At 38.8% G+C, this 19,154-nt stretch overlaps 2 protein-coding genes across 3 annotated transcripts in view; both read left to right on the top strand.

Moving 5' to 3' along the window:
- Positions 1-8,383, top strand: part of LOC104067321 (cytosolic phospholipase A2 epsilon) — a 28,901-nt gene extending 20,518 nt beyond the window's left edge. The window contains exons 16-20 of the mRNA XM_054067136.1: positions 11-118; positions 1,181-1,372; positions 1,852-2,018; positions 3,424-3,607; positions 4,486-8,383. Of these exons, the coding sequence (XP_053923111.1) occupies positions 11-118; positions 1,181-1,372; positions 1,852-2,018; positions 3,424-3,607; positions 4,486-4,724 (890 nt within the window). The 3' untranslated portion in view covers positions 4,725-8,383. The remainder of the gene's footprint in view (positions 1-10; positions 119-1,180; positions 1,373-1,851; positions 2,019-3,423; positions 3,608-4,485) is intronic.
- Positions 8,384-8,782: 399 nt separating this feature from the next.
- The window catches only part of LOC104067320 (cytosolic phospholipase A2 epsilon), a 30,863-nt gene continuing 20,491 nt past the window's right edge, over positions 8,783-19,154 (top strand). For both annotated transcript variants that reach the window (XR_008449964.1, XM_009570048.2), the window contains exons 1-2: positions 8,783-8,886; positions 10,621-10,693. Coding sequence is in view for 1 of the 2 variants with exons in the window: in XM_009570048.2 (XP_009568343.2) it covers positions 8,860-8,886; positions 10,621-10,693 (100 nt within the window). In the remaining variant the exon portion in view is untranslated. The remainder of the gene's footprint in view (positions 8,887-10,620; positions 10,694-19,154) is intronic.

Raw genomic sequence — 19,154 nt, 5'->3', positions numbered from 1 at the left:
GACTTCCTAGGAATGTGGAGTAGTATCTTCTCCAAAAACCTCTTGGATGCCTGGCATGCAGCTGACAATTCAGAGGACTTCTGGCACAGGTGGACCCAAGACAAAGTGACTGAAATAGGTAAACCTCAAGTACCTTTGCCTTATGGCCTCTCTCCTCCAGGTCCCTCTGACAGGATAACTGCTCTCACATTTCTCATTTCTTTAGTTTTTCTGTCATCCTGGTGCTCTCAGCCTTGGCATATGGGAGGCACTGGGAAAATCAAGTGGTTTGATTTTACAGAATAGCCAATGTTTTGCTTATATAGTGAGACTGTTCTTAGGAGGAAAAGCACCATTAGACAGACCTTGGTGGAAAGGAGATAGGGATAGATACAGAAGTTAGTCCCTAAACTATTGTGTTTACAAGGCTTGGAAATAACTTCTGTCAAAGCCTCTTGTCAACTAGAGAGAAGTATGACTACTTCCTTTCCAAGGAATCCCTTTCTAAGGAAGTCAATGGAGTGGAGCTCTGTACTGAAAGATCATTCCTTGAAAATAAGCATGAGCATCTTCATGTTAAAACTCAAGGAAAGCCAATGATTTCATAGTGAACAGATGTGGGTCACATTTCTGTGGACTAAGGTTTTGTGGACTAACCCTCAAACCTATATGTTCGCTTTTATACAAATAATTTGCACGTTTGTATTGAATTCAGATGGCCACAATTCAACCAAACTGAACAAACCTTTTTCTTTAAAGGTAAAACTCTTTTACTTAAAAATAAAATGTTCAATTTTTTCTATTCTTTTCAAAATAATCTTTGAATTTCATATTTAACCTACACAGAATATAAAATCATTAGTCCCCTGAAATGTATAAATAAAATTATTTTCCCTGGTTTTTGTTTGCTTGGAAAAGTGAATTCCTTTAATATATACCAAAAGCAAGCTGTTTTGTGAGAAGAATGCTCCTTTAGTCAGACAAAGCCAAATGGGGTTTAGAAAACAAAAGTAAGCATATTTTTGTCAAGAAATTAACTGGAACTCACAGCAGACCATAGGAAGAAATAATGCCATGCTGAGAGCTGTGAAAAGTTTACTATCAGTACAGAAGTCACTGACCTTTTGTCCTCTTTGATCCTATATCCCTCTGAATTGTGGTTATAATTCAATTGCATGTCCTTTGTGTCATGTATCTCTAGAAGAACAACCAGACTTGCCCGAGAAGCCACATGAGATGGCTACATGCATGTTCACTCCTACGAGCGGCCTCTCTACGTCTCTCCGGGATATCCTGACGGACCGCCCTGCCGTCTCCAAGTATCACAACTTCCTGAGAGGCTTCCAGATGCACAATGAGTACATCCAGCAGGAACATTTCACAAAATGGAAAGGTGTGTACAGCACTCCTGCCTATGTAACTCAGTGCTCATCAGAGACGGTGCAGGAGCTGTGATTTAGTGAAGAGTGCACATGGTGAAGAGATCTGAGTGGGTTTTCTGTTAGTTGTTAGTATTTGCTGAGAGGTGGGAGAACAAAGTAACTCCTCAATGTTTCACTTACAGCAATACAATTGTTCAGGTTTGGGGTTGCCTGGTACTGAAAATCGTCACTGGGGTGAAAATTGCTGGGGTGGGCCTCCTCACATTTGGAACAACTGCGTATATTTTGATAGAGTTCATGGGTTTGGAAACACCAACAAAATGTGAGCGGAGTGGCTCATGCGAGTGAAAAGACCTTTAGGATTGCTGCACACTATCCTACAGCAAAAAGAAAATCCTGAATGGGAGGGAAGCTCGCTTTCCTTTTGCTTTCTAAATTGACAAATGCCTTTCCGCAGTTTGGTAATAGCTCTGAATCTTCTACTCTTTAGACACTTTGCTAGATGCCTCTCCTAATGACCTGAGAAGCAATTCAGACCACCTGGAGTTGGTGGATGCAGCTTTCTTCTTTGAAACCAGCTGCCCACCCCTTATGAGACCAGAGCGGAAAGTGGATGTCATCATATTCTTAAATTACACTGGTGGATCTCAGACCTTGGTGAGAAGTCTCAAAAAACTGTCTTTGTTTAGTAATGGCTTTTACTTTGCTTTCCACAGCTTTCAGACAGGTGTCTGTAACACGGTGTTTCCTAACCTTAGAAGAAGGATGGAAATTTCCAGAGTGGAAAATATCTCTATTTTTCTCAAACTACTTTTGAAATAGCCCTAAGCACTTCATTAATGAAATACAGAGCAGCACACTGAAGTTATGGTGGTTGAGCTGCAACTTATATTACAATTATGTGTAAGATTTAATAGCACAAATATGACTGGGAAAATTTGCCTGTGATTCAGATGCTGAATTTAACCTGAATTTTCCTTAAACGTGTAATATTTTATTTGTCTTTTCATTTTATTATGTGGTTTTCTAGCTGTCCCAAGACAATTTAGTGAGTGAATAATTTCTTCAGCTTTATTTTTATCACTTTTAATGAATACAATTTTTCTACTTAATAGTGGGCTTAAAGCAGGATATCAAATGTGTTTACTATGTTTGCAGAAACCTGATTTGGTTAAAATGGTTATATAGATATTGAAAGTGGCATTCACCACATAAAGACAGATTTAGACTTCCGAATATGTACTTGTAATTGTAAACTTGTCCATGGACACCACAGAGAACACAAAGTTCACTGGTTAAAGTTCTGTCATTTTCTCAGGTGGAAGATAATTTAATGCTGCACTTACACTGTGCTGCCACATGAAAAAAAATTGTCTCAGTACTGCAGTGTAATAACTTGCACTATATTTCTTTTGGAAATACTTAATTCAAACAAACTGAGGTGGTACTCCAGTTTTTTGTTGCATGACCTAACAAAGTTGGTCATCATAAATGAACCTTTGATAAATGCTTCTAGTGCTGTACGTTGAGGTCTATAATATCTTAGCTTGAAACATTATATCTAAAATTCAAAGTTATAGAAATGGGTAAGCTGGTCTCAAAACCCTGCTAAACTCTGTTGAGGTCAACTTACAAGTTACACTGCTATATAAACAGATAATGTGACTGTGAGTCTTACTCTCTTAACCAGCAAAATTAGTTTTGTTTAGATCTCTATTTTTCTGCCTTATTTGTCCTGTATTTAATGATACTCTATAACATGTTTTGAATTAATCTGTTCTGTTCCTAAATCACCTACTGATTTTAGAGATGTGCCTTGGTACATATTTAAACACTCTTTGTCATCTTGATATTAGGAGTTTTCCTGTAAGACTATTTCCAAATAGCTCCTCAGCAACAGCAGCACAATTTCTGGGGTTGCAGGTGCTCACATTATTGCAGGCTGTCCAGTGCTATCAGTCTATTATTTTGTGTGACTTGGCATGAATTACTGGCTTTCAGCAACAGCCTGATCTCGGATATCTTTTCCGTTTTTACACTGCTGCTTTTGGGCCATGATCAGCCCCTGGAGCAGGCTTGCAGATACTTCTCGGAGCAGGGAATTGCATTTCCCAGCACTGGACTCAAGGAAGATGAGAAGAATCTGAAGGAGTGCTACATGTTTGACGGTGCAGGCATGCCGGGAGCTCCTCTGCTGCTGTATTTTCCATTAGTGAATGACACCTTCCAAAGATATGTAGCACCTGGTAAGTTAACAGTACTCAGCTAGTTTTATCAATCCAATTATCTTTCTCACTCCTTGGTGTTTTTTTCCTCATCTCAATACAAAACTCCTCTTTTTGTTTGCTTGTTTGTTCCAACTAATGAATGCGTTGCAAAATGAGATGACACAAACTGCTTGCAAAATTAGGTGAAATCTTGTGCATAATTTTAGTCTGAGTCTTGCTGCAACTCAGTGAAAGAAGAAACGTGTTTTTCAAGTAGAGAAATGGGAACTAATTTCTACTTATGACCTCCAAAAGATTGTTTATCGTGTAGAACAAAGCAGGTTTTCCAGATTATATTTTCATGACAGTCAAGTACAGGGGAGAATTACCTGTTCAGTATAGTCAAGTTCTATGGAGGGCCACTGTGCTTTCTGTTTGGGCTATTTAAAGTATTGGTTGTATATGCTGGAAAAGCAAAGCAATAGTAGATAAACTAATACAGTCACTGTGTCCTTTTGGGCTAGGATTTGAGAAGCAGGCTTAGTTTTTATGATGATTTCCAAGGCTACTAATATTCTGCTTCCTTCTATCTTATATATCTCTTCGTTCCTTTTACTGTTAGTATGTATTCTGTTCAAGAACTCACAGGCCGACACTCCAGCACCCGTGACCACATAAAATAACATGCCATGAGCTGGCCAGCAGAAGGTGCTGGTTGCAGTGGAATGATGTTTAGTGACACTTCTTTCTAATTCCAGTTGGGTTCATTCAGAAGTAGGTTTTTCAGAGATCATAGCACTATACTTGTCTTCATAGCGATTGCATTTGTGATCTCTCTAAATTACTCTTGACATAGTCTATCAGAGTACTGTAATTCCCTGGGACTACACAAACACCTTTCTTTTTTCCCTTGACAGGCATGTCACGTAGTGCTGCTGAAATGGAAGAGGGCAAGGTTGATATCTCCAGTTTCTGCTCTCCATACTCAACGAGGGAGGTCTCGCTGAAAGCAGAAGATTTCAACAAACTCATGAAGCTCACTAATTACAACATCATGAACAATGAAAACATGATTCTTCAGGCCTTGCGCATGGCTGTGGCACAGAAGAAACAAGCTCCAAGCCAGACAGTATCACAAGCACAGTCCTCTGCTTGAACAGCATTTTCCTTCCTGTCACTAAATATTTACCACGACAGCACATATGCAATAGCTACTTCTCTGCTCTTGGCAGATGCCATCTGTTTCTAACTAAGTAGCCTTCTCAAAAAAGAAAACTTGAAGTATGTTTTTCAAAGCTGTATGTTTCAGTTTACTAAGTAGTAGCTGCTTTTTGATTCACAGTTGTGATACCAAGCATAGCAGTCTATGTTAACACCACATCACTGCAATGATCAAAAAATGAAAATTCAGCTGTGTGTGGTAGGGAAATAGTTTTGTCCTTACCTCTGCAATGTCTTATTGTCTCAGTGGCTAGTTGCTAGTATTTTTTCATCTGCAAAATATTCTGGCAGTTTGCTGAGATCATTGGTAGCAAATCTATAAAGCCCTCTTCAGAGAGAGAAGGAGGCAGCCACGCATTATCAATTTAATTAATTTCACTTGGATTTAATAACTTGAATAATATTATGTTATACCTTTTAAAAGTTTTGCTTCCTAGGTGATTCTTTTGTCATGAACATCATGGAATATACATATATCATGAAAGCTATTTGGTTTTTCAAACTTGGGTTGGGTAATGGATGTCTAGATGGGTGGACTTCTAGGTGCTTGATGACATCTATTCTTATCAATCAAATCAAACTTATGAATTATTTTTGAAGGACTGTTGCTATTTCTTTGTCCAGTCAACTGGGTTCTGTCTCAGATTATGTGTGTGTTCTGCAATTGTCTCCCTGAAATGCAATTTTGCTTCAGAATCATTTCAAGTTTGTTTGATGTAGTGAATTGAAATATTACTGAAGCAGATAGCATGGGAGGGGAATTGCAGGACATATGGTAATTGCACACACAAAATCACACAGGAAAAATGAAGTAAGATACCAATACTCTGCATCACATGGTTAAAGTATTGTTAAAAACCCATAAAACATAAAATACAGCTGTTAGGTATGCTAGCACAAATTAAGATTATATGACTGCCACAATGTAACTAGTTATTTAATAAGTGCATTGAAATATAGTGACTGTGGGGAGAAAGCTGATTTATACACATATAGCACAAAAATATAACAGCTCTCAAACACCAGTGCAGTATTTGAAGAATAGAAGAAATGCCTGTCCCAGGAATGGCATATACCATTTAGGAATATACCCTAAATGGTATATGCACAGAGCTGATAAAGAACTGGATGAGCAATCTATTAACACAAAAGCAGCACTTCTCTTCAGGCCATACAGAAGAATGTCATGTAAAGCAGGAAAAAATTGTGTGTCATGCCAAAGAAGCATGTCTTGTCCACTAGTGTATGAATGTTGATCAACCATCATTGCATATCTGTACGTGCATATATAGCAGAATAAATATCTAGTATTTCTTCCTCTTCAGATAATGAGATATTTCATAAATAAAACCTCTGGAAAGCTGTCTCCTTTTGGACAGCTTTCCAAGAGTTATGAAAAAATATTAACTATTTGGCTAAAAAAAAGAAAAAAGAAAAAGCCCAGGTGTTTTGAGGAGAAGCAAACATATCCAAATACACTAAAGGCTAAGAAAAGTCCAGCAGAGACAGACATCTAGCTCCTGTTTCTAGTGTGGATTCTTCCTTAGAGTCAAGTTACCGGAGAAAGACATGTGGTCTTTTCTGGAACTGTGGCTTGTTAAGAAGTTGTGTTTTCCTGTGGTTTTGGTCACAGTTGTGAAAGGCAGGTGCTGGCAGATGGGAGTTTGTTTGTCAAACACGAGCCAGGATAAGATTTCCAGGAGTCCCTCACCTTCTTTTATAACCTGGCCTAAAAGGTGCAGGCAAGAGTGATAAAAGAGTCTTTTCTATCCACGAATTTCTCAAGAAAGTACATAGACAATTTCAACCTCATATTCTAAAATCCTGACATTGTTTTATCTAAGAAGCCACTGATGACCTCAAAATAAGGTAACTAAACTGTCAAAACGGGCATAGTGACTGAATCCTCAGTGCCTTAGGAGGGTATCATCATATTTGTCAGAGTGTTCCTTTTATTGCAAAGATTTGGGTATTACTCCAGTCCAGTTCCAGTTTGCAGCTGCTGGACCTTGTTTGGGACTTTTTTTTTTGTCAGGATTAGATACTATGCTTGACTGATAGTAAATGGTGAGGATCTGTTCCTTCCTGGTTTTACCAGACTCAGAGTGGTAAGAAAACACGTATTCCTGAGACAAGAACAGTTATCTGGGGATCCCTCCTACAGCCTGCTCCACTTTTGGAATGTCCCTTGTCAGAACTGATAAAGAACAAATCTCAGATAATCTCAACCAAACCAGAAATAGTAGATTCTCAGACACTGTCATGGTGTTTTGGGTTACTGGGTTCTCCACTTTGAGATATTTTTGTTTGTTTGTTTGTTTTAATTTGTAGGCAGGCATCATTTTCCATAGTCCTGGTGCTACCATAGCTCTTCATCCCCAGGTCAGACTTCCACGGGAACGTCTCAGGAAACATCAGTTCAGCTGCTGCAGAAGCAAACAAATCAGTTCAGCCACTTTGAGATCAGTGTTCACAGTTTGGTGATAAATAGCCAAGGCTGCTTGTCTGATTGAGGTCTTTTTAACCAGACATAATCTTAATGGGAATGTTATCTTCGTCATCATACAATTATGATAGAATGGTTTGAGTTGGATGTGACTTTAAAGACCATCTAGTTCCACCCCTCTGCCATGGGCACCAGACCAAGTTGCTCAAAGCCTCATCCAGCCTGGGCTTGAACACCACCAGAGATGGGACATCCAAGACTTCTTTGGGTAACCTGTTTCTGTGCCTCACCACCCTTACAGTAAAAAATTTCTTCCTAACATCTAATCTAAATCTGCCCTCTTTCAGCTTAAACTCATTACCCCTCATCCTGTCACTGCACTCCCTGATAAAGTGCCCCTTCCTATCTTTCCTGGTGGACCCCTTTAAATACTCAAAAGCTACTATAAAGTCTCCCCAGAGCCTTCTCTTCTCTAGCTTGAACAACCCCAACTCTCTCAGACTGCCCTCATATGGGAGGTGCTCCAGCCCTCCAATGACCTCCGTGGCGGTTCTTTGTACTCACACTAACAGATCCATGTCCTTGTGTCATTTTACATCTCTTTAATCGGAAAGGTTTTGAGTGTAAATTTCTAATCCTAAAATGTTTGATGACTAAAGTAATTTTCATTCTGTGCAAAGCTGTAAGGCCAGAATTGACTCTCTCTATTGTGAGTTTTCTTGACGTGTGTGTGTGCAGAAAGGAAAAACAGGTCATGAGTACCGTGAGTGTATGAAACTCTTGCAGTTCTGAAGTGGTCATTTCATATCAGACATCTGAGCATGTAACTAGCTGGACCTGTGCAAGGGTCATTCACCTTTGTACCTGCTGATGCACAGTTTTCTGCCAGAAAATAGTTGGGTGCAATTCTTCTTATTATAATTTCATGACATTGCATCATTTTTAACACATTTAGATGTTAGCTTTTAAGATGAATAGATGTATGCCCTAATTTGGTGAATTTGTTCTTTTTGTCTTGATTTACTAATAAGTTTTGTGTTTGTGGAAGAGTTCTGAAAGCTGAAAATGCATACCCACCTGACAAATATATGAATGGAATTGAGGAAACACCTACCAGAAAGCAACTCAACACCCTCTATCTCCAAGAAAAGAAAAATAAATAAAAAATTGTTGAAATAGAAGGTCTTTTAAAGTTATTTAATCTACAACACTTTTGTTGATTGCGGTGCTGCAGAACTCCTTTTTCCTCCATCCTACATGTAGCTGCTTTTATCTTCTCGGTTTTGTGCATTGCTTAGGCTGCCAGGTCATAGGTATACATGCATAAGGGCTGTGCGTTATCACCTTATCTTAATTGCTAACAACTCTTGGCACCTTGGTGTGTACAGCCTTCCCCCAAAGCACACCTCTGGTGTTTAGCTATCAAATAAGCTCAGCAAATTCCCTCCCCTTTTCTCTTCCTTTCTCTTTCAGGCAGTCAGGAAGGTGGGGCTTTGGGAGGGCATTTGCTCCTCATCAGGTGCCTCCTTAAAGTCTGCAGAGGTACCTTGTGAGTCACTGCCAGCTGTTGCCTCCAACAGTGAAGTGACATCCTGTATCTGACTTGTATTTAGCTGGGAGCACAATGGGATCGTACTTGAGTGCTCGTGAGGTAAGAGTGCGAAAATTTAGATCATAATTAATTAGAAGTTGAAGATGACCCATGATGGGTTTGTGACTGGGATTCTGGTGCCTAGAAGAGGACTTGGGACCTGTTAGTCCAAATTCATGTATGTATTTACTTATTTATGTCAGGATGACTGATAACATTATCGATACTGGCTGCCTCGTGGAAGAAATTTTTGGTAATAGAGGGAAGTTCATCTACAGTGAGTGATACACGTGTAGGATTGGAAGCATTCTGAAGTGTGTCTCATGAGCTTGCTGTGGGTTTGGCCTGCATCTGTAGCTTGATGCAAGCATTGTATAAGCTGCGCTCTTCCACAGTGCAGCGTCTGCCAGCTATGAGCATAGTTACACGCTGTGCCCCGCTAGCTGTGCTGGCAGCCACCTGGTAGTGGTATACACAGGTAGGTCACTAATGAAATACTAAGGATCTACAGGCTCAGGTTTTGAAAGCAGGGGAGAGTAATGAACACAGTCTGGCAATAGCCTTTTTGTGGAAAGTGCGTGTATAAAGAAAGGAACAAGACTAGACTGTCCTCTCTGCTTTTCGCCTTGTGCTTAACCACTGAAACAGCCTCATAAGAAAGAGTAAAAGCTTCTTCGTAATGAGAGTGTGTGGGGGGTGGTGGGGGTTAGGGCAGGAGAATTATTCCATCCAGAACCTAAATCTAGACAGAAAATATTTACACACGCCTTTCTGTTTTGGAGTGAGTCATAAAATATAGACCAAGGTTGGTTTATTGTAATTCAAGAGTGACAGAGGAGTTTGTATTCAACTTCTCATCTGTGTCAATTCCTAACTTGAAAAACAAAAGGAGTGACATAAACCCCCTAAATGGATTTAATGGAGGCATTTTGCTAGCAGAGAGTGGGAGAGGGACTTGGTATTGACTTCCAGTGAAGCAATAGCTAAAGTTTCGCATATTAATGTCTGCAAGAATTAATAATTTGATTGGATTGTGTCTAGTTATTTGTCTTTCCTTCTGTGCTTGACCTTTCACCTAATGATCTTTTTTTGCAAATATCGGGTGTCTGGTTTGGGTGGTGAAGTTTCATTAATACCTCTTCATAAGCTGTTTTCTTTCATGTAGGTTCTGCTACATTTGTGCTGGTGGTGCTGAACTCAATCAAGAGTTTCATTTTCCTCAGGGGTCATGATGCTTTGGAACATACTTAAGACATTGAAATATACAGCACTTCGATTATACATTTTGCCATGGATTGTTTCTGTTTCCTAGCAGTTCTTTGTACCTCCTTATTCTTTTCTTCCTGACCTCAATAGCTGAACACCTCACAACCTTTCACATACTTACACTTCACCATTTATCAATAGATGTTTAACAGAAGAATTTCTCATGCACACTCACTGTTTGCTAGTTTATTTTTCAAGTTTAATTGTTGGTAGAGATTTCTTTTAAGTTAAAATGTCCTGTCGTGTAAGGTAAGCATTAATTTTATTTAAAACCATTTTACTGTGTTATCTATTTTGCTGTTATTTCTTCCATTAATGATATATACACATGGAGAAATATTTCCTCTTTTCCTGCCTGTTTTTTTTAATTGTATGTAAATACGATTTTGACTTCCAGTGCAGTAGTTCATCTTTTAATTTTGCTGTACAGCTTTGAAAATTGAACACAAACTTATTAGAGGGCATGCTTTATGAAGCATAAATAATATAATACTCATGCAGGTAATAACTTCATCATTTTTTTTGTAGACTGAGGAATGTCCATGCTGCTCGCTCTCTGTGAAAATCATAAGAATGAGAAATCTGAGAAAGGCAGATCTATGTGAGTATTATGGTTTTAATTTGTGGTTCCCAGTAGTTCAGTTCTGAAAGCTTGCTTCCATAAGCAAGCATTATAACTTGTGTATGAACTGTAACCATTGTTTCAAATGTTGATGCGTATTTGCATTTGGACTACTCTTAGAATATAGTTTTGTATAAACAATATCTGTCAGTTTATAAAATGTTACTATTAGTGGAAACGTCAAAGGTCTACTGTGGTGTACTGTAAAGTATCTTAACTGCTAACAAGCTTCAGAGCCAGTTTTGCTGGACCAATTAAGCTGTTAATTCTCAATTGCTGTTACTGATGCACTGAGATGCAGGTTGCATCTCTGCTTCTTGGCAAAAATGCCAGCATTGACATAGATTGGCTGCCAGAACGTGTAGGGTAACATGGGAGCTTTGATATCATCTTCTGTACCTGATTGTTTTTTTCAGACAGCAGAAATACATACAGGCATCTCTGAATTTCCATTAGCTTGAAAAAAATAGGAGTTGCATTATATATTTTACCGTCAAACAACTTTTTTCTGTCAAATATTTTCTGAAATGTATTTGAAATATCAGACTTCCAAGGCAAAACCAATACCACTGAAATGTTTCTGGGGACTTGGTGGAATGGGTGGAAGTGAGGAGAGAAAAATGTCAGCAGTTACTTGAGTAAGAGAAAGAGACTTGAAGGTGAACTCAAATATCTGCCTTAGAGGTAAAGAACAAGGCAGGAATGCAATGAAAAGGAAGTGAATGTGAAACTTTGCATATTAAATAAAAAGAAGTGAACCTAGAAAGAGTATTTGTCTTAGTGGAGATTACTGTTCAATACTTGCAGCCTGGGGCTAGAACAGGAATATTTCCTTTTCTTGAAAACAGCATGTCTTCAGAGAAGTATGGAAGGATGGTTCTGTTCCCTCTCTGTCTTTTTAATCTCAACTGAGCTGTTTTCTGTCATAAATTATACCAGCCCAAGAAAATGCCCTAGTTGCCCTAACAGTCAATAGCATTAAGATAACCACCTACAGACTTCATAACTCAATACCTGCCTCTGGCCTTCAAAACAGGGATGTTTATTTCTTTCTCAGTATTTTATAATGATTCAATATGGTAGCCTTTACATTCTTGAGGACGGAGAAATCCATAACCATTTATCTTAGGTCTTTGTCTTTTATTGGTCTTTATGCTGTATCTTCATTTTGAGCAGGTGTTTGCCTACTTGGTATGAAGGTATATCACTAGAGATTTGCTACCAAAGCCAGATGTGGAGGAAGGTCTTTGTCGGCAAGGGCCAAGAAGCAACAAAATGTGCCAGGGTCTGAGAGTCAGGACCATGTGGCCTCGTCCACTCCCCATCCCAATTGCCTTTATTGTGCAGCAGAGCACCATATTTTATTTACCTTGTGAGAATCAGGAGCTAGATACCAGTGGCACAAGTAGACAGCCAGTGAGATTTCACTGCACAGTACCTGTATGTTCTCTCAGAGCACTTAATTTTCGTGGTGCCATGCCAGGTGGTGTGATATGCATCACAAGAAATGAGACTGTTAAAAAGCATTGAATTGAACTGGAAAACCGGTGTGAAAGCATAGTAGGAACCTTTATGTTGCATTCCTATAACTCTTGACAAAAGTATTGTGCAGAGATGTTTTAACACCTGAACAATGAGAGCAGTCCTCAGAGGAGGAGATCTAAAGGCACTCATTAAAAAACTCAGTCGTTGAAGAGAGATTCTGGCATGTACAGAGAAGTTCACCTTGTATTTGATACCAAGGTCCAAGTGATTTTAGGCTGTAGTGCATTTGTAGACAGTGAGAAAAGTGGAGGGTTTGGAAGCAAATTGGGGAATCCTAACCTATGCATTTAATTGCACATGAACAGAGTAACTTGAATACAACAACAATGATTTAAGGAGATAATAAAGATAACTAGTTAGGCCTGCATAACTGTTATTCTTTGGGGAGGTCTATATACTTTTATTGCTAATTAAATAGTTACGGACATTTCTTTTTTTCACTTCATTGCTCTGCATGCTCTTACACAAAGACAGCTATGCCTGTTTATTTATTTCCAAACTGACGTAAAACCTATCAACAACTGCATAAGTGTAGCTGTCTGTTGCTTTAAAACAGCAAAAGCTTTGCAGCCATCACAAACCTTCATAAATGCACTCATGATTTCTGTGAAATCTGGATTCACTGACTATACGGTGCTATTTCTCTGCATCTGTACAGGATGGTATATGGCAATTTCGGAGAGAAGTATTTAGTTGCTCAAAGTCTGAACACTTATCATCCAACCAGGCTAGCTTGAGGCACTAGCAAAATAGGAAGCCATGGGCAGCATCAAGAGTGTGATACATAACCTGAGGTCCTGGGGTTCTCCGTGTTCCTGCATCCCCATTGCAGTGCACAAGGCGTAAGAATGGCTGTGCTGGATCAGACCAAAGTCTCTTGCATCCCATTTTCGCTTTAGTGGAGAGAAATCCTAAAAGCAGTCCAGGACAAAGGGTTTGCAATAGGAATATGCACAAGGACGAAGAAGTAGTTATGCAGATGGCTTCCAAAGTTGCAACAGGACCTGTAAACAAGGATTTCCTCACTGGTTAAGAGACTGAAACAAACAGATATAAAAGCAACTCTTAATCACCAGAAGCTCCTCCCAGTGATGTCATATCCTGAAGCAGGGCTTTTCTTTCTGTAATTGTAAGTTATTAGATCAAGATCAAGAGCTAACTGCATAACTACTATGATACCTGTCAAAATGCAGGTCTGGTCTTAACTGATATTTATAATAATTAAGTCAAAAGCACATAATAAAAGTAAAAAATTAATAGATAATCTCAATGAATATCATATGAATAAAATTCAGAATTGCAATTGATAACAACCTCTCTACTTTTTCATTCAATAGTCTGTTTGGTTTTATCCAGATAAATATCATGGTACCCAACTCTACTCCCACTCTTCCTCTATTCATTGCTACCATGTAATCACACACAAAAAGCTAGTTTCCCTCAGATCACCCATTCTCTAGTCTAAAAGATTGTTTTGAGAATTTTCCCTTTCTCAAATCTTTAATGTATTGTAGGCAGAAACACCATAATGGAGCGTATTGTAGAGAACAACGTATATATTGTGTTGATGTAGTTGTATTGTCTTGTAATACATGGTAATAAGTGTGGAGATAAAAAGCCTGTGCTGTGCCTTCGGTGCTTTGTAAGGTGCCATTGTAAAAGACAATGCTACATATAATGAAGGTGTTCAATAATATGGTATTTGGTTAGGGATCTTGGTCAAGTCACCTCCTTACAACTCTGGAAATATTTGCATCTCTACTGCTAGGTATCAATTCTTTTTTTTATGTAGCTACACAAGGAACTCCTTGCAGCCACGCTGGCTTCTGTGTACTTCTGTTTGCAAGAACAGAAAGCTGTTCTGGAAGTTGAGGGCATTATGTGTGATGTTCTCCCATGACTTCCTTGGAGAAGATGAGTTTCTTCAAAAGCTTAGTTCCTCATCTCTAAAGTAAGGAGTGAATAAAGGGCATTAGGAGCTCCACAGGGGCATAAGGAGGATGAACTTACCACTGGCTGAAGGACTGCTAAAAGCAGTAAACAACCTTAAATAAACAATAGGCTTATCTCTGTCTGAAAGGCAAATCTGAAAACAGGTACCATGATTTTGTACTGTACCAGCACAGGTACTATTGCTGTTGTTGTCCTTCATTTAACAGAGATGATCTTTAAAGCTTTTTGTTATGGTGCTATATGTTCCTAGTAGACTTCATTATCCTCTTGTTTAAAGGAGGCTTCCGGTTAACAAGTAGTTGAAACAGGTTTTAAAATGATTTATTATTTTTTGAAGTGTCAAAACCTGTTGTAAAACAGGTTTGAAAAGGGTGGAGGCAATGGAAATGAACGGGGGAGAAGCTTGGGTGGAGAAGAGAGACCGGAATGAATAGGTGATGATGCAGCAGTGCAGAACCACACGGTGCTTTGAGAGGACAGAGGTCGAGACAACGATTCATGACCCTTTACTCCTCATCTGCCATTTATCTTGTAGAGTTAAAAGGTAGTGGCAAACTCTGCTTAGGATGTGACTTTCTAGTTTGCACTTGAAAAGTTCAAGCAGACCTGAAACCTTGAAAAGTTTCTGCAAGAGCTGAGGCGTATTTCATGAAGTGCTGTGCTAATAAATAACATAAACAGCACAAGACCAGCATGCAGTTTCTTTCAAACCTATCTGAGCAACGTCAGTGGTTGTTAACAGATAATGAAGATGAAGTATGGGCTCTGATTACTGAACAGGCTTTCTATGTTTGCAAATTTCTTTGTGTTGTGTTACACCTTCTCAACACTTACTAAACTAAGATAAGCATTGTTTTTCCTCATGCTCATGGTCTCCTCTATCTTCTTAGAAGTTATTGTACCTTTGTGGTTTTGATCATCCTTGATAAGGACCATATTTTACTCTACATCCTGCTTACTATTGCACATGATGTGTTGAGTTAAAGATCTAAGTATACTTTGCATGACACTGAACAGTAGCCAGAAGCTGAATGTCAGCAGATCTGTGTTTACAGGACTATTAGTGGTTATGTGGGACATTCAAAGAAGTCATAATGAATATGAAGATTGACACAGATATTTACTTATTGCAGGCCTTGCTTCAGTATTTTTGAGGAATTCCTTTGATGAGGAGAAGAAAGTACAACTTCTTATCTTTGGTATTTTATTGTGAAAACTACATTTAAATACATTTTTGTTTAATGATTCCCAATAGATTTTTTTACACACTGTTGAAGAACCTGCAGAATCTATTATAGTTCTGCCCCTGTTCTGGTTTCATCAAGACAGCAGTATCTGCAGTTCATCCAGTTATGCTTTTAACAGTGTGACTAACATCTGTAATCAATGGTTCATTCTTTCCCTGTACTCTCTGAGATCTATTTAATTTTAATCTGCACTCTCTAAGTGCTCTTTCACACACATCTAGATGAATGCTGCTGTGGTGAGCTGTACATTAAAAGCACAGTGTGATAAGGCCTGTGGTCTGCCTTAGACCCCATGGAGATTCATTCTGAGCATTCACTCAGAGCAGTGTCAGGGAAAGCCCTGCCCACAGGCAAGATTTAGAGAGCTTGAGGACCTTTATCAGTGATGGTGTCCAGAGAGGAGCTTCAGGTAACCTTTTTGCTGAACTGAGGACATTGATTACCTTGTGGATAAGGACCAAGAACCCAGACGTGATTTGCTATTATGTGAGAGGCCAATGTAAAGCAGAAAGGCTAGGTTTAACATGGCTGTGATAATCCGCATTTCTGAAAAGACACACGTGAGTGTCCACGTGAGACTGTAACTTCTTTCCTGGGCACTTTGTATGACAGTATCCTCAGCAGGAGCCAATAAAGTAGTGAATCAGTAGTAGTCAATGAAGGTTAAAAGTAAGATTCAGTCATAAATGTTGGTGCTTTGATTGTATTCTGCTGTTAAATTTGCAATATTATTGAATGTCTGCCTGGCAAAGATATTAATCTTTTCATATGTGTTCAGGACCAATCTTGATTACTCTTTTTTTTAAAGAGTTCTCTTTCAGTTCAAGAATGAAAACTAGATAAAAGGGATTTTGGTAATAAAATTCATTGTAATTCAAATACATATATTCTTAACGCTTTCATTCATTTTCACTCACAGGAAAGTTGCTGCAGCCTCCTAGAGCAGCTGGGAGTTCTGGAGGACTCCAATTAGAATATGAGCTCATTTAATTTCACTGTGAAAACAGGATTACTTGTAGTCTTGTGATAAAAGTCAGTCTGGAGGCTGTGTGATTATCTGTGGCTTACTTTGTCATGAAAGAAACTGATGGTGACATCTTTGTGGAAAAGACCTATAAAATGTGAAGGCTTGGTTGTCAAAAGCAAAACACATGCTGGCAATGCATCAAAGTCATAGCAATGGTGTCAGGATGAACCCTTGTTGCAGTATAAGCTTTTAATCCAGGCTGAATTAACTCTCCCCTTAAATAAACCAAAGCAACCAAACTGTAATCATCACTCATGTTATACCCTGTAGGTTCAAAATTTAATTAACAAAATGGCGACTGATATTTACAGATTTTGGGCTTAATTCTCAGACACCTGAAGAACCATTTACTTTGTGGTGTAAACACTTTTGCTTTCAGTGGGCTGTTACAGTATGTTATGGAATTTTACTTACCAAATTAAGTCATCAGCATTGATGTCTTTAACTTCATAGTGGCTGCTGCAAACCACCATATGAGGGAATGAGGTGTCTTATTACACTCTACTTTTGTTACTTAGTAATAACAATGTGCCTATTATTTCCATGTCTTTTCCCTGCCATAGCTCTTCCATTCCCACCATAAAAACTAAAGAATACCTACAGGTATCTATTTGTATTTATGTATACAGAATCTACACTAAACTCTTACAGATTATCAGTGCTTCTATTGTGTTCTAACTACACACAGTGTCTATATCAACAGTGTCAACGTCTGGCCAAGACCTAGATTTCAGCTAGTTTATTTTTAAATGGAAATGGAAGAATTTCCTAAAAAATATTTTCCATTGGTTTATGTGAGATTGCACCACATACCACTGCAACAGGGCCTGAGGTGGAACAAAGGAATTCTGACCTCTTACTAATATCTTTTGGCTAAAAATAGGTGCTTTTTTTGTTCCTACTGGCTGACACTCTGGAATTGGGAACAGTGAAATAGTAGCAATGCTTATGCAAAGTCAAAAACCAGATGTACCTATGGAAATATATAATTTCTATTTCCACTTTACCAAAAGTGAACATAAGTGAGGGTGATGTAATGGTATTTATTCATCTGTTAGCATGTATAAATCTTCCAAGAGCGGTTATACATCCCCAAAATGCCACCTAGGTAATAAAATTTATTCCCCGTTCCTTCATGGAGAAGTTACTGCTGTCTGTGGCAATCTCTACATTACATTGCGTTGCTTATTTTTATTGTTTCTTTTTGATGATTGTATTGCGGTGGTCCAAGGAGACTCTAGGTACAGATTTAGGCCTTGTTACTTGGACACTGTGTCTGTTTGGAAAGGAAAGGTGGCAACTTTTTCAATGAACTTACAGTCTTACTTTGTATGTGTCAAAGAAGGCATTGTTTTGGAGACAGCGCCCAGATATCTGGGAATCAATCTCTTGGGCTCATGTACAGCATAAGGATGTCCTGTCACTTCCTCACCTGACAGGCAAGGCTGGCAGGAAGACTGGTTAGTTGGTTTCCATGCAATGTAATTGACACGACATGATTATCCTGTTTATTCCTTCCAGCATAAACATGGGCATCACGTGGCAGCAATTCCATATGACACCTTGTAGGTTCACCTGGACTGATCCTCTTCTCCTGAAGCAGGATCGAATTTCCCTTGTCTGTCTGTCTTCGATACATATCTGGGTACCAGCATCCTCTGAAATCTCTCCTGCTTGAATTAACCTTGTTAGAGCTGGAACGGTTTTCCTAATATTTATCTTCATTTATTTCCCTCTGGCCACACAGAGCCACTGATCATTATCCTCTTTGTATCAATCACTTGAACATCAGAGAACTGACTATTACCTTGTTATTTGACAGCTGTTGTTGTTGCTGAATTAGCAAACTGGAACATGAAAGACACTGAGCACCCACTTGTTCCTCTCCAGGCCTGGGAGTGAATGCAAAGAAATCATAGTGACAAATCTCACCATGTGCATTTACATTTAACATCATGTATTTAAGATCTGGGCCAAAATTTATCTAAATCTGTGCTATATATGTGAGTTACCAGATAAGTCCTGCAACATCGTTCTTATGGGGCATAATTTGTTACTCTTCATGCAGTGACCTGGCTGTGGTTTCTTGTTTCTGGACTGAAATATCTTTGTCTCCATCTGCGTCTATTGGCCTCAAGTTGCATCAGGAGAGGTTTAGATTGTATATTATGAAAAATTTACTCACTGAAAGGATTATCAAGCATTGGAAGAGGCTGTTCAGGGCAGTGGTGGATAGAGGAATTTAAAAGATGTGTAGATGTGGTGCTTAGGGACATGGCTGAGTGGTGAACTTGGCTGTATTTGGTCTACAGTTGCACTAGATGATCTTAAAGTTCCTTTCTAACCTAAATGATTCTATTCTATTCTGTTTACATTCTTGTCTTAGGCCATGTTGAGACTGAAGTTTTGCTGTTTGCTAACTGAGATGGCATTACATGTGGCTCATCAGGTTGTGGGACTTTGTTTTTGCTGTTATTAAGGGCGAACAGCCTTGCTAAAGACTAGCATAACTTCTCAAGTTGGCTATAAGTTCGTTGTGTTCAGGGAGGGCATAGGATTGAACAGAGATCCCACCACAGCTCTATCTAGATACAAGATTTTGAGGCAGAAGTTTAAAACTTCTTTAATACTCTGAAAATATCAAATACCTGTCTTCTAAATCAGGACT

The sequence above is a fragment of the Cuculus canorus genome, chromosome 5, assembly GCF_017976375.1.
Source record: "Cuculus canorus isolate bCucCan1 chromosome 5, bCucCan1.pri, whole genome shotgun sequence".
NCBI lineage: Eukaryota > Metazoa > Chordata > Aves > Cuculiformes > Cuculidae > Cuculus > Cuculus canorus.
This window is presented reverse-complemented; position numbering and strand designations above follow the sequence as displayed.